This window comes from Dermochelys coriacea, chromosome 22 (assembly GCF_009764565.3).
Source record: "Dermochelys coriacea isolate rDerCor1 chromosome 22, rDerCor1.pri.v4, whole genome shotgun sequence".
NCBI lineage: Eukaryota > Metazoa > Chordata > Testudines > Dermochelyidae > Dermochelys > Dermochelys coriacea.
In genome coordinates, this window is record NC_050089.1 from 13,755,047 (window position 1) to 13,768,620 (window position 13,574).

Consider the following 13,574-nt stretch of genomic DNA (forward strand, 5'->3'; position numbering starts at 1 on the left):
AGAAGAGGGGGCGGGGTCCGGGGGGGGTCCCCGAGGCGCAGGGGGCGGGGTTCGAGGCGCGGGGAATCCCCGAGGAGAGGGGGCGGGGTCCGGGGGGGGTCCTCGAGGCGCAGGGGGCGGGGTTCGAGGCGGGGGGAATCCCCGAGGAGAAGGGGTGGGGTCCGGGGGGGTCCCCGAGGCGCAGGGGGCGGGGCCAGAGGCAGGGGGAATCCCCGAGGAGAGGGGGCGGGGTCCGGGGGGGGTCCCCGAGGCACAGGGGGCGGGGTTCGAGGCGGGGGGAATCCCCGAGGAGAGGGGGTGGGGTCCGGGGGGGGTCCTCGAGGCGCAGGGGGCGGGGTTCGAGGCGGGGGGAATCCCCGAGGAGAGGGGGTGGGGTCCGGGGGGGGTCCCCGAGGCGCAGGGGGCGGGGTTCGAGGCGGGGGGAATCCCCGAGGAGAGGGGGCGGGGTCCGGGGGGGGTCCCCGAGGCGCAGGGGGCGGGGTTCGAGGCGGGGGGAATCCCCGAGGAGAGGGGGCGGGGTCCGGGGGGGTCCCCGAGGCGCAGGGGGCGGGGTTCGAGGCGGGGGGACACCACCAGGCCCGCGGCGGAGGGAGGAGGGTGCCCAGGGATGCCCGGATGTGGGGCTCGTCCGCCCTCCCCGCGCAGGCGCCGAGCTGGGCGGTCCCCGCTCCCCAGCCCCGCTGCTGCGATGCCGCCGCCCCCCGCCGGGCCCCCGGCCCGCACCGCGCGGGTCTCCCGCTGCCTCAGCTTCAGCGCCTGCCACCGGCTGCACAGGTGAGGGGCCCTGCGGTCGGGGGCCGGGCCCCCACCCCATCGCGCTTGGTCGGGGGGACCCCAGGGTGCCTCCATCGCGCTCGGTCGGGGGGACCCCAGGGTGCCCCATCGTGCTTGATCGGGGGGACCCCAGGGTGCTCCCGTCGCGCTTGGTCTGGCGGACCCCAGGGTGCCCCATCGCGCTTGATCGGGGGGACCCCAGGGTGCCCCATCGTGCTTGATCGGGGGGACCCCAGAGTGCTCCCGTCGCGCTTGGTCGGGGGGACCCCAGGGTGCCCCCATCGCGCTTGGTCGGGGGGACCCCAGGGTGCCCCATCGCGCTTGATCGGGGGGACCCCAGGGTGCCCCCATCGCACTTGGTCGGGGGGACCCCAGGGTGCCCCATCGTGCTTGATCGGGGGGACCCCAGAGTGCTCCCGTCGCGCTTGGTCTGGCGGACCCCAGGGTGCCTCCATCGCGCTTGGTCGGGGGGACCCCAGGGTGCCCCATCGCGCTTGGTCGGGGGGACCCCAGGGTGCCTCCATCGCGCTTGATCGGGGGGACCCCAGGGTGCCCCATCGCGCTTGGTCGGGGGGACCCCAGGGTGCCCCCATCGCACTTGGTCAGGGGGACCCCAGGGTGCCCCATCGTGCTTGATCGGGGGGACCCCAGGGTGCTCCCGTCGCGCTTGGTCTGGCGGACCCCAGGGTGCCTCCATCGTGCTTGATCGGGGGGACCCCAGGGTGCTCCCGTCGCGCTTGGTCTGGCGGACCCCAGGGTGCCTCCATCGTGCTTGATCGGGGGGACCCCAGGGTGCTCCCGTCGCGCTTGGTCTGGCGGACCCCAGGGTGCCTCCATCGTGCTTGATCGGGGGGACCCCAGGGTGCCCCCATCGCGCTTGATCGGGGGGACCCCAGGGTGCCCCATTGCACTTGGTCGGGGGGACCCCAGGGTGCCCCATCGTGCTTGATCGGGGGGACCCCAGGGTGCCCCCATCGCACTTGGTCAGGGGGGACCCCAGGGTGCCTCCATCGTGCTTGATCGGGGGGACCCCAGGGTGCCCCCATTGTGCTTGGTCAGGGGGACCCCAGGGTGCCCCCATCGCGCTTGATCGGGGGGACCCCAGGGTGCCCCCATCGCACTTGGTCAGGGGGGACCCCAGGGTGCCTCCATCGTGCTTGATCAGGGGGACCCCAGGGTGCCCCATCGCACTTGGGCAGGGGGACCCCAGGGTGCCCCATCGCGCTTGATCGGGGGGACCCCAGGGTGCCCCCATCGCACTTGGTCAGGGGGGACTCCAGGGTGCCCCCATCGCGCTTGATCGGGGGGACCCCAGGGTGCCCCCATCACGTTTGGTCCGGGGGACCCCAGGATGGCCCCATCGCGCTTGGTTGGAGGGGTTCAGTCATTGCCAAACTCCCAACAATGACAGCTCGAACAACAGGCTGAGAGGAGATGCAAGAGGAGACCCCACTCCCGCCATGGACTCTGGGGTCGGTCCCCAGGTCAGAAATCCCCTGAGTGTTGGGAAGGGAGGAGTTTTTCATCATGGGGGAGCTGTCCCTGGTTCTTACTTGGCGCTCCTTAGTTCCTATCCCATTTGGACAGGAGAGCCAGTTGCTCTCCGCCTTGGCAATGTGCCCAGCAGCCCAGCAATGTACTGGATCCAGAATCCAGGCGGTCCCCCTGTCTAAGAGCTCACACTGTACAAGAGGGAGACAGAGAAAATGAACCCCAGGCTGCAGTTCACTATGCCTCACTCTCCCGGCTGCTGGGAAGTTGGGGTCGCTCTCTTTTCAACAGCCCATGTGTTTTTATTTTTATTACAGTAGCACCTAGAGGCCTCAAAGATTGGGGCCCTGTTGTGCTAGCACAGTACATACACCTAGTAAAACAATCCAGTCCCTGCCCCAAAGAGCTTACAGTCTAGTCATTGTTATTGGTGACAAAGGATAGGCGAAGGGAAGGAAAATACTGTAATCCATCTGTTTTACTCACTCCCTCTCTCATCATCCTGCACATTTCTTCTGCCCCCTTTTGCGGGCTTCCTCCTGCCTCTCCTTCCACCTTGCTGTCTTGAGTGCAGCTTTCTCACCTCATGTTTTGGTTCTCTTCTCCCCTGTACCACTTGCCTGGATAGTACTTTGTGTGCGCTTGTGCTCACCACACCACCCCTCCACCAACAAAAGTGAAGTTGATGCAAGTCAGTTCAGATTCAATACCATTCAATACCTTGGGAATGGCAGCAGTGAAGCTGGTCAGAGCACAGAAGATTCTCCTGCTCCTGGAGGCGCTGGGAGTGGAGAGTGGGGGGAGAGGAAAAGGAGCGACTCCCCTTTCTTTCCGCAGCCTGCCCTCCTAAACAGGAGCATTTTTAAACAACAGCAGAGTGAAATTGGGACAAGACTCTGGTTAGTTTCAAGACTGATGCAGGCAAATCTGATTCTGACCGGAATCTTGTCTATTTCACTCTGAGACGCATGAGGTTTTTTTCATGGCTGGTAGATGAGAACAACAGCAGCAAAAGCCGTTTTCAAGCTCTGTCCGTGAGACCAAAAATCTAACTTCTTTATTCAGTGGGCAGCGAGGGACTTCCATAGATTGTACTTTACACACTTAAGGTGAAATCACTTATTTCCCCAGCCATCATCTAAGATGCTTTGTCTCCTGCCTTTCCTGAAGCAAAGGGGACTCGAGGATAAATAGTGTCATCTGTTTTCAAGCAAAATGTGAGTCACATGTTTCAGATGTGTCCTTCTGCCTGGCCTACACTGATCACCACCTATCCATCCCTAGACTTTGCATCCTCTGGGAGAGTTATTGGCGCAATGTGAAAGTCAGAAGGGATGACAGTAAACTTAGCGATGGTCCCACCGGTGATATCTCCGAGATCCTGGATACTGCAGCCTGCAATGTTTATGTTCAGAAACTAGGTGGTTCTGCCAGGCATCTGGTCCCTTTTGTAAACAGCTGGAAGTCTTGTGGTGTTTCAAACTCTAATTGATACACTTTTCACAGTAGGAGTGGATACTTGACAACAGTACACAGTACTGAGAAGTCAGGAGGCTACAATGAAACTATCAGCAGCATCCAAACTAATGGACCTCAAATCTCCTGACTGGGCTCCTTCAACTCTCCAATGCCATTTCTTTAGCCAGTAATGCTGTACAGAGTCAGTAGAGAAATACAATACCTGGATGGATGTTCATTATAATAGAGTAAAAAAAAGATTAATAGTACTTCCCCAGTCTAATCCATCTGTTTGAAAAAGAGAAAGTGACTAGAGTACATTATTTTTATGTTGGATTACTAGTACACACAAAAAGAAAAGGAGTACTTGTGGCACCTTAGAGACTAACAAATTTATTAGAGCATAAGCTTTCGTGAGCTACAGCTCACTTCATCGGATGCATTTGGTGGAAACCTGTCATAGTACACACAGTAATTTAAGAACTTTTAAAAAACAAATTACATAAAATGTTTAAGGATTCACCACCCCCTTTTCAGGGTGTGTTATAGACAAGGATAGGCTAAGAGTACTGTCTTGGCCAATGAAAAATGAGACCACAAACTAAAAGGTGCCTGGAGAGCAAATCTTTCATACACAGGGCTTGGACTAACTCAGAGAGTGGTGCAGAATCTGAGTAGGCAGAGTCTGTGAATGAGATGTTTCTTTTGCTGTATCTACTAAGAAGATCATGGGGAGCTAAAAACCAGTCCCAGTTGAAATGAAAACCTAAATGTTTCTAATTGGCCTCAAATGCAATTTTTTATTTTTTTACAGTAAGTCACTGAGTGATGAAGAAAACCTGAAACTCTTTGGGAAATGCAACAATCCAAATGGACATGGACACAACTATAAAGGTGAGGGGCTGACTGGCCTGAGTGCTAATACTTATTCATCCAGCCTCGGAGAGAATTAGTTCACATGGTTGTATGAGAGAGACATTTGGACAGGATCTGATCTTAGCCATGCTACCGTGAACACTTATGTAACTGAGAGCAGAATCTGGCCCATTTGTTTTTTTGATGGCAGAGGTTGCAAAGAGAAATAAGAGTGATCATCAACAGGAGACAGTCCAAACCACAAATCTGACTTTTAGGTCATTAAATAAAGAGTAAATCTTATTTTAAAAATGCTACTAAATAAACCAAATCTGCTTATACTCAAGATGATAGTAAATCTTAATGGCGGTTTCCACTTGGCAAACAAATTTTTTCCAAAAAAACAAACCTTCTTCAAGAGATTGCCCACATGGATTCCATTCTTAGTGTGCATGGGCCCCATGCATGCAAGACTGGATCCTTTTGGTCAGGCGTGCCCCTTAAGTGCCCTGACACCTCCCATCTGAGGGCATAAAGGACAGAGTGGCCCAGGTGTCCCTCAGTTTCTTCTGACTGCCCTTGACAGTGAGGCAGTACCCCTGCAATGTCTGCTTACTCTGTGTACTGTGTGATTTTCCTTAGCCTTGCGTATAATAATTAGATAATAAAGTTAGCGTAATTAGTGTAATTTTTTCTTTTTTATGCCCAATGGGCAAATATATAATGTTTTAGTTAACTTAGACCCCCCCACTGCCCAACTGCCCCACAGAGAACTGTCATTACAGCGGAAGCCAAAGCACCAGCATTAAGGCCATTAATGATGGGCAATCCTGGTGTCTGCTCTCTCTGGGAGGAGGATGTGTCCTGGAGCGATGTTCTGTCTGTCGTTCTTTCTCTGAGTACACTCAGAGAGCAAGGGAAGTGCATCTGAAGCTGTTCCTTATGAGAGATTGATGCAAGTCTCCAAGGACATGCAGAGGAGAGCTGCAATCAGGGCTCAGCCATCAGGTCAGTCTCTCCCCGTTAGACCTCTGATCCCACTCTGAGCTCCCAGGATGCATCCACTCAGAGGCTCCACTTGTCCATTACTTCATCTGCATTGACCTCTGATGGGCAGAAAGGAGCAGTGCTCCAAAGATGAGCCCAGGCACAGTTTACTGTCCCTGAGACCTAGCAAACTGAGATCAAAGGGTCATCGGCCACATGACTTGTCATTCGTCCAAGGGCCATAAGCCTAAGAAGGCCCGTTCATGTGCCCTGGCACTAACTTCTGAGTCAGTTCATGCAGTGCCCTCTAAATCAACAACTACGCTGCCCTCAGTACTGATCCTTCAGCACCACACTGAATGCTTTGGTACCTGGAGCCTCAGCACTGAGTGCCTCTGTGATCATATGCCCTGGTACTTTCCATCTTGGTACAGATTACCTTTAGGGTACCCACTGCTTGGCACTAACTATCCTGGCACCTAAACCATACATGGTGCCGAGTGACTTATTGGTGGGCCCAATACCAGAGTGACCTCTCCTGGAAAGATTATGGATGGTGACATCCAAGCCACCAGCTTCAAGTCACTGGTATACTGGGTTAGAGAAGTGTCCCTGGTACTGAACTGTCCTATATAGAGATGGGGCACGCCTGACAGAGTGGCCTTTCCCTTGGAGGAGGTATGCTCCTTTTCATCCCCCCAGGTTTCAGTAATACCAACCAGATCAAATTAATGCCCATAAATGAGCAAATTCCATTTCCTCATTTGTTACCCAGGCTTCCCGCATTGGGATATAGGCAATTAAAGAATTTCTTCTCTTCAGGTCCTTTCGTTTCTTCTCAACATCTCAGTTTTGTGCTAAATGAGTACTCGTTTCTTCCCCCTTTTTACCCCCTTTTGTTATTAGTTTAATGCCCTAAAGCTAAATGGAGAAGGTTTTCGATTTGGGCATCTGTCTCCCTCGATGCCCACAGTCTCTGCAATATTGAATTATTTACTAGCCCTGAAACAATCTGGACTTTCCATCAGTTCTATAAGGGTTCATCTAGAAGCAATATCTGCTCCTCATCCTCCTGTCCAGGACCATATTGAATTTTCCTACGTTATAGTGGCAAAATTCCTGAAGGGCCCTGTCTCAGCTCAGAGCAACTGTACCTGTGTTCCCCTTCTGGAGTCCAGCAAGGGCACCCACTGCAGACTCCCAGCTCCTCAGCCATCAGCTCTCTCAGATAGGGACTCGTATCTCTCTTCCTCTCTTCCTCTTTTTTTCCAAGGCTGCACAGTTCCCTGCCAGCAGGCCAGTTTGTGCTTTCCTTCCACTCCAGAGGTTATGAACAACTGTAATTGCCAGCAGTGACAAGTCACCACACAGCTCCTTCTAAGCAAGCACATTTAATCTTAAAGTAAAAGCATTACAGTGAAAACAGATTAAAAACAACAAAAGAACCTGCATGCATGCTAAAAAGCTACCCAGAGATCACCCTGGCTCCCACAAGGGCTCTGGTAGGAATCAGTCCTTAAAACCGCAAAGTGAGTTTTTTCTGTGGTTACAAGTTCATATGAGCCTTAGCTCAGAATGAGTGCCCTCTCAGTAGCTCAGTCTTTCCTTTATACAGCCTGGGCTTTTGACCTTGAGATTCTGGGAACAGATAATCAGCAGACAATGGTCCTCTCCTGAGGCGTAGCTTCAAAAGGCTGGGGTTTTGCATAACCAGAAATGGGAAATTTGCATTCACCTCCCCCTAGAGATTCTCCAGGAAAACCATTTAACCCTGTCCCAAAAGTCTGTTTTTGTCAGGCACATTGTTCAATATAGTCCTTTGAAGTTCATACATTTCCCAGGGTTCACATCAGATGCCCCCTCTCCCCCCATGAAAGTTATGTACAGGCCCGGCCCACAGTTGTACAGAACATTTGCATTTAATACAATGGACTCCAAAGATACTTAAACTTAATTCGATCCAGTATTTCAAGGATACTGCAGGAAATTGCTGTATCTAATGCATGTTTTCTCCCCAAGAGTTCTCTCTGTCTTGGGACATCACTGTAGAGCATTAGCAGAGCTAATGGGTCCTCTGGTAGTGTTCCCTGTTCCCTATACCACCTCTGCCTTTCAGATTGCCATTGTGGCCTTTGCTGCTTGTTTGACAAGTGTCCCTTTATCTGACATTTGTTGGGTGGCTACAATCCTCACATTTACAAGATGCCATTCCTTAATAGAGGCTTCCAGATCAGATGCCCATTTTGGTAGGACTTTGCTGTGGAACAGTTGAGCCTGTCCCACCCTTTATATCCTCCAGCGCGGGATGCAGGCACAGTCCCAGTGAAAACTGCTGACCTAAAGAATCCATCTTGTGTCCATCTTGGAAAACCACCATTATTGTAGGGTCAGTTACCGTTCTTTATACAGAGGATATTGTTTTAAACAGTAACACTTCTGATGTTATTAACCCACCTCCTGGGGCTGATTAATGCTCTGTGCGCTCTCTGATCTGCCACTAATGTGATTTGTTCTCGTGTACATTGGATCACACTTATGACTTGTTGTTTTTCTTCCTCTAGTTGTAGTGACTGTGCGTGGAGAGGTAAGTGCAATCATTATTTCCTTCCTTTTTCCCTATTGGAGGTATCAGAGTGTGGTTTCCATGTGCAAATTCTGCAGATCATTAAAAAAAACCAAACCCTCTAGGTGTTTTCCTTTGTAGAATTGCTAAAAATCCTGCATTGCTTGAAAACCCTGTGTTCCATCAACTATAAAAAGGAAGATTTTCTGTAATCACATGTGTGAGAACGATGGGTCCAGTGAAGGCAGCTCTCCTTCTCACCCTGCTTTTCCCAAGGACATGCAGGAGGCCACATTTCAGCGCCAGTCTTGCAGTGACCTTCATGTGGCTTCGAGGATCTCAGCCTTCCGCTCTCAGATCTGGATGGCCTCCATCCTGAGCGAAAGCGGGGCTAAACTCTGTCCCCTGCAAAATGGTGGGAGGCCACAGTCCTGAGCTTAGCTCTCAGCCAACTTGTTCCAGAGAGATCTGGGCCACAGAACAATTACTTTTAATTTGTGGTTGCTGATTTTCGAAGTTAACATGAAAACAGCCATACTGGGTCAGATGAATGATCCATCTCACCCAGTATCTTGTTCTCTGACAGTGGCCAATGCCAGATGCTTCAGAGGGAATGAAAGGAAAAGGGCAATTTTGAGTGGTCTGTCCCCAGTCATCCAGTCCCAGCTTCTGGCAGCCAGAGGTTCCTGCTAGACAGTTCTAGACGGAAGAACCGTGGCCATCAACCTATAGAACAGCAGTTAATTCAGGAGGAAGCCAGATTACCTGTGCACTGTGGTTAGGCCCCACTTGTGCTCATGGCTTGTGCCTGACCCTTACTAGCTAGCAGTGATGTGTCAGGTTGGTGAAACTACTGATTAAATCCTTGTTTCTGCTTACTGGGCTGCTTCTCTGTGTGGGTGATGGGATTGGTAACACAATTGGGTAGTGAGGGTTAGTAGATGTGCTTCTAATCTCCTTTCGCTCTTTGCCCTGTAGATTGATCCTACCTCAGGAATGGTTATAAACCTGACAGACCTGAAAGAATATATGCAGGTAATAAAACTTTGCTCCTGGAGCTCTCACATAGAAATCAGCAATGATGCAAAGGGCTAATGAGGGCATGGGGAAGTGGGGAGTAGACACTGTTAGGAGTGGAGAATTAGGGAGTGGTTTATGAGCTAAAAATGCTTCAGCGCAGTGCCCTGTTGCAGTGTAACATCCCCTGCTGGCCCCCACACTGGCCTTTGATGTGCAAGGTCTTGGACTTCCTCTCACCAGCTGCAAAATGTGTTGCTGTCTCCCTCTAATAGTACTGCCCTGGTACCTTCCTACTAACTCTGAGTACCTAGGACCTCTCAGGAAAAGGCCACCATTGGCCCCAGTGACATTTCAGTTCCCAGTGTGAGTGTCTGGACTTGCTCCACAGACACAGAAGGACCCTTCCTAAGTCCCAGCAGGATGGTTAGAACCTGCCATTCATTGTGTTCCCTTGACATGCCCTATTGATGTAGCTACCAGTGTCATAGACTCATAGGACTGGAAGGGACCTTGAGAGGTTATCTAGTCCAGTCCCCTGAACTCAAAGCAGGACTAAGTCTTATCTTGACCATCCCTGACAGGTGTTTGTTCAATCTGCTCTTAAAAATCTCCAATGATGGAGATTCCACAACCTCCCTGGGCAATTTATTCCAGTGCTTAACCACCCTGACAGTTAAGAAGTTTTTCCTAATGTCCAACCTAAACCTTTTTTCCTGCAATTTAAGCCCATTGCTTCTTGTCCTATCCTCAGAGGTTAAGAAGAACAATTTTTCTCCCTTCTCCTTGTAACAGCCTTTTATGTACTTGAAAACTGTTATCATGTCCCCTCAGTCTTCACTTTTCCAGACTAAACAAACCCAGTTTTTTCAATCTTCCCTCATACATCACGTTTTCTAGACTTTTCATCATTTTTGTTGCTCTTCTCTGGGCTTTCTCCAATTTGTCCACATCTTTCCTGAAATGTGGTGCCCAGAACTGGACACAATACTCCAGTTGAGGCCTAATCAGAGCAGAGTAGAGCGGAAGAATTACTTCTCATGTCTTGCTTACAGCACTCCTGCTAATACATCCCAGAATGATGTTCGCTTTTTTTGCAACAGTGTTACACTGTTGACTCATATTTAGCTTGTAGTCCACTATGAACCCCAGATCCCTTTCCACCGTACTCCTTCCTAGGCAGTCATTTTTCATTTTGCATGTGTGCAAGATTGTTCCTTCTTAAGTGGAGTACTTTGCATTTGTCCTTATTGAATTTCAGGTTGAATTTCAATTGTCCTGTTTACTTGATACCATTTCTCCAGTTTGTCCAGATCATTTTGAATTTTAATCCTATCCTCCAAAGCACTAGCAGTCCATCCCAGCTTGGTATTGTCCGCAAACTTTATAAGTGTACTCTCTATGCCATTATCTAAATCACTGATGAAGATATTGAACAGAACTCGACCCAGAGCTGATCCCTGTGGGACCCCACTTGTTATACCCTTCCAGCATGACTGTGAACCACTGATAACTACTCTCTGGGAACAGTTTTCCAGCCAGTTATGCAGCCACCTTATAGTAACTCCATCTAGCTTGCATTTTCCTAGGTTGTTTATGAGAAGGTCATGCGAAACAGTATCAAAAGTGTTACTAAAGTCAAGATATACCATGTCTACTGCTTCCCCCCATCCACAAGGCTTGTTACCCTGTCAAAGAAAGCTATCAGGTTGGTTTGACATGATTTGTTCTTAACAAATCCATTATGACTGTTCTAGATTATTATTATCTTATAGATGTTTGCAAATTGATTGCTTAATTATTTGCTTCATTATCTTTCCAGGTACAGAAGGTAAGCTTACTGGTCTGTCATCCCCTGGTTGTCCTTATTTCCCTTTTTGTAGATGGGCACCATATTTGCCCTTTTCCAGTCTTCTGGAATCTCTCCTGTCTTCCATAACTTTTCAAAGATAATCACTAATGGCTCGGATCTCTCCTCAGTCAGCTTCTTGAGTTTTCTAGGATGCATTTCATCAGGCTCTGGTGACTTGAAAACATCTAACTTGTCTAAGTAATTTTTTAACTTGTTCTTTTCCTATTTTAGCCTCTGATCCTGCCTCATTTTCACTGGACTGCACTATGTTAGATGTCCAATCACCACCAGCCTTCTTGGTGAAAAGCGAAACAAAGAAGTCATTAAGCACCTCTTCCATTTCCACATATTTTGTTACTATTTTTCCCCCCTCATGTCCTTCCTCTCTGCCCTCAGGAAGCCATCATGGAGCCACTTGACCACAAGAACCTGGATAAAGACGTGGCTTACTTTGCTGATGTTGTCAGGTGTGTAGAACTAGAATTGGTGCCAGGATCCAGCCTGTGTTGTTTTATGGATAATAATGGGTGTCATGTATATTGTCTGGCACCAGTTCAGACTTCCTTAATTCTCCAGGTGTCATTTAATTTAAGTTGATCGACTACCTCCCCATCCTCTCTCTCTATCATCCATCATTATATGTGTGAGTGCCTTGACTGCTTCATGTCTAACTTCAGCCCTGTTTCCCCTGCAGTACAACTGAGAATGTGGCAGTGTACATCTGGGAAAACCTCCAGAAGCGCCTGCCTGCAGGGACTCTTTATAAAGTCAAAGTGTATGAAACGGACCAGAACATCGTTGTGTACAAGGGGGAAGAGACGACTCCTGAGAAATGAAATTCAACTCAGCTGATCACAGTCTTCTGAGGAATTAATTGAACCAGTATATCAATGGAGTATACCATGGTGTATCTATGACATGTAGACAGTGATTTTGTAGAGTGTTTATTTTTTTAATATAAGGTCATTTTTAGGTAATTAAAGACAATTATTGTGGCAAGCTAATGAGGTTTTCTATTTAATTTGGGGGTCTCAGAATTTGCTGACCTCTTGTTTGGTTTTAATCAAAACAGTCCAGTTCTGCAAACCAAAACCACCCAGGTGATGTGAAATCCTTGGAGTCTTCTGCCCGTGTTGAGTAAGGCTGTGCGTCTCTCTCTCGCTCGAGAGGAAATGTACAAGCTAAACATGCACCTGTCCCACTGGGATTTGATTATGGGTTTTTAATGGCCATGGGGTATTTTTTGATGAAGAAGTGGAGACTGAGAAAAGACTTTCTCCCCTTTTTGTGCTGCAGGCCCACTCTTCCCTGTGGCTGGATTCTTTGTTTTCTCTGTAAGATAAGGGACTGGTGGTAGTGGTGGGCGTAATTGTTTTTTGTTTTGTTTCTCCTATGCCATAGGCTGGCTCTCAGTAACACTTTGATCTAAGACGACTTGGGGTTTCATGAAAACTGGCTGCTATAAACCACAAGGTCAGAGAATGCTTTTGTTTGTATAATTGTGCTGCTGATAAAGCTTTGCTAGTGAATGCCAGCCTGCAGGCCTGCTGCATGCCGCTCTATGGTGAAGTGAGGACACAGAGCTGGAGGGAAAAGGAAAACGCTGTTATCCATTTTGACCCGGATAGTTAGCCAAAATTCAGGGTCTAGCGAGTTGTTTCTGCTAGATGGAGAAACTGATGGTAGAGTTGGGTGTTTCTTTGGTTCAGGGCTTTTTATTTACAATGAAGGTACATAAAATGCAGTTTCCCTGAACACAGCAGGAATCAAACTGCAGGAGGCAGTTTCTTTGCTCACAGTTCCAAGCCCCTTTCCAGCCAGCACTTAGCCTAAAAGTTCTCTCTCTCTTTGTCTCAGGGTCATGCTACCAGTGCTTCTGTGGCTATCTCTTTGGCTTTTTGTGCCTCTCTCCCAATTCTCTGCTGTTTTTTTGCTGCTTTTCTCACACATACAGACACACTAATCAGTGCCCTAGCTCCCTGCATTTACTAGATCAGTCTCCACAGAAATCCCATGGGCCAAATGGTTCAGCTTCTACTCAAGCTTTGCCATGTGTCTGTGTTTTAAGCAGTGGCTCTGGTCCATATAGGAGCCCTGGTCCAAGCTGTGTCGCAGACCATGGGCCCAATTCATTGTTGCCCTCAGCCAGGGACAAAGAGGTGACAGGGCAGGTGCAAGCTCCCACCTCACCCCAGGGTTATCTCTGATACAATGGACTTCTATGCTCTGCAGTAGCCTCCAAAGCAAGGCATGTGCTAAAATGCACCAGATGGATGGCAGGCACTTGTCAGGGTGGATCTGCACCCTAGCAATTGTGCACCCTTATAAAGACTCATGGGGCCTATTTCAGCAGAGGCACAAGGTAGGGCTACCCTGGGCTGCACTAGTCTGCAGCAATCCCTGAAATGTGGAGGTGCAAACTACCTCCCTTCTGTCCCTGCATCAGCACAGAGATGTATCAGGCCCCATGTGTATAGAGAGGGCTCCCTTTCCCTGTTGCTGGAACTCAACGCAAATGCACCAGTTACACAGCACTGAGTGATGAACAACTCACTCAGTGGTGATATAGAGAGCAGT

At 49.8% G+C, this 13,574-nt stretch overlaps 1 protein-coding gene across 1 annotated transcript; it reads left to right on the forward strand.

The window, feature by feature from the left end:
- Window positions 1-591: 591 nt before the first annotated feature.
- On the forward strand, window positions 592-12,001 carry PTS (6-pyruvoyltetrahydropterin synthase). Its single transcript, XM_038381046.2, has 6 exons — window positions 592-774; window positions 4,538-4,617; window positions 8,127-8,149; window positions 9,107-9,163; window positions 11,394-11,464; window positions 11,692-12,001. The coding sequence occupies exons 1-6, from the start codon at window positions 608-610 to the stop codon at window positions 11,831-11,833; spliced, it is 540 nt and encodes a 179-aa protein (XP_038236974.2). The 5' UTR covers window positions 592-607; the 3' UTR covers window positions 11,834-12,001.
- The last annotated feature ends 1,573 nt before the right edge of the window (window positions 12,002-13,574 follow it).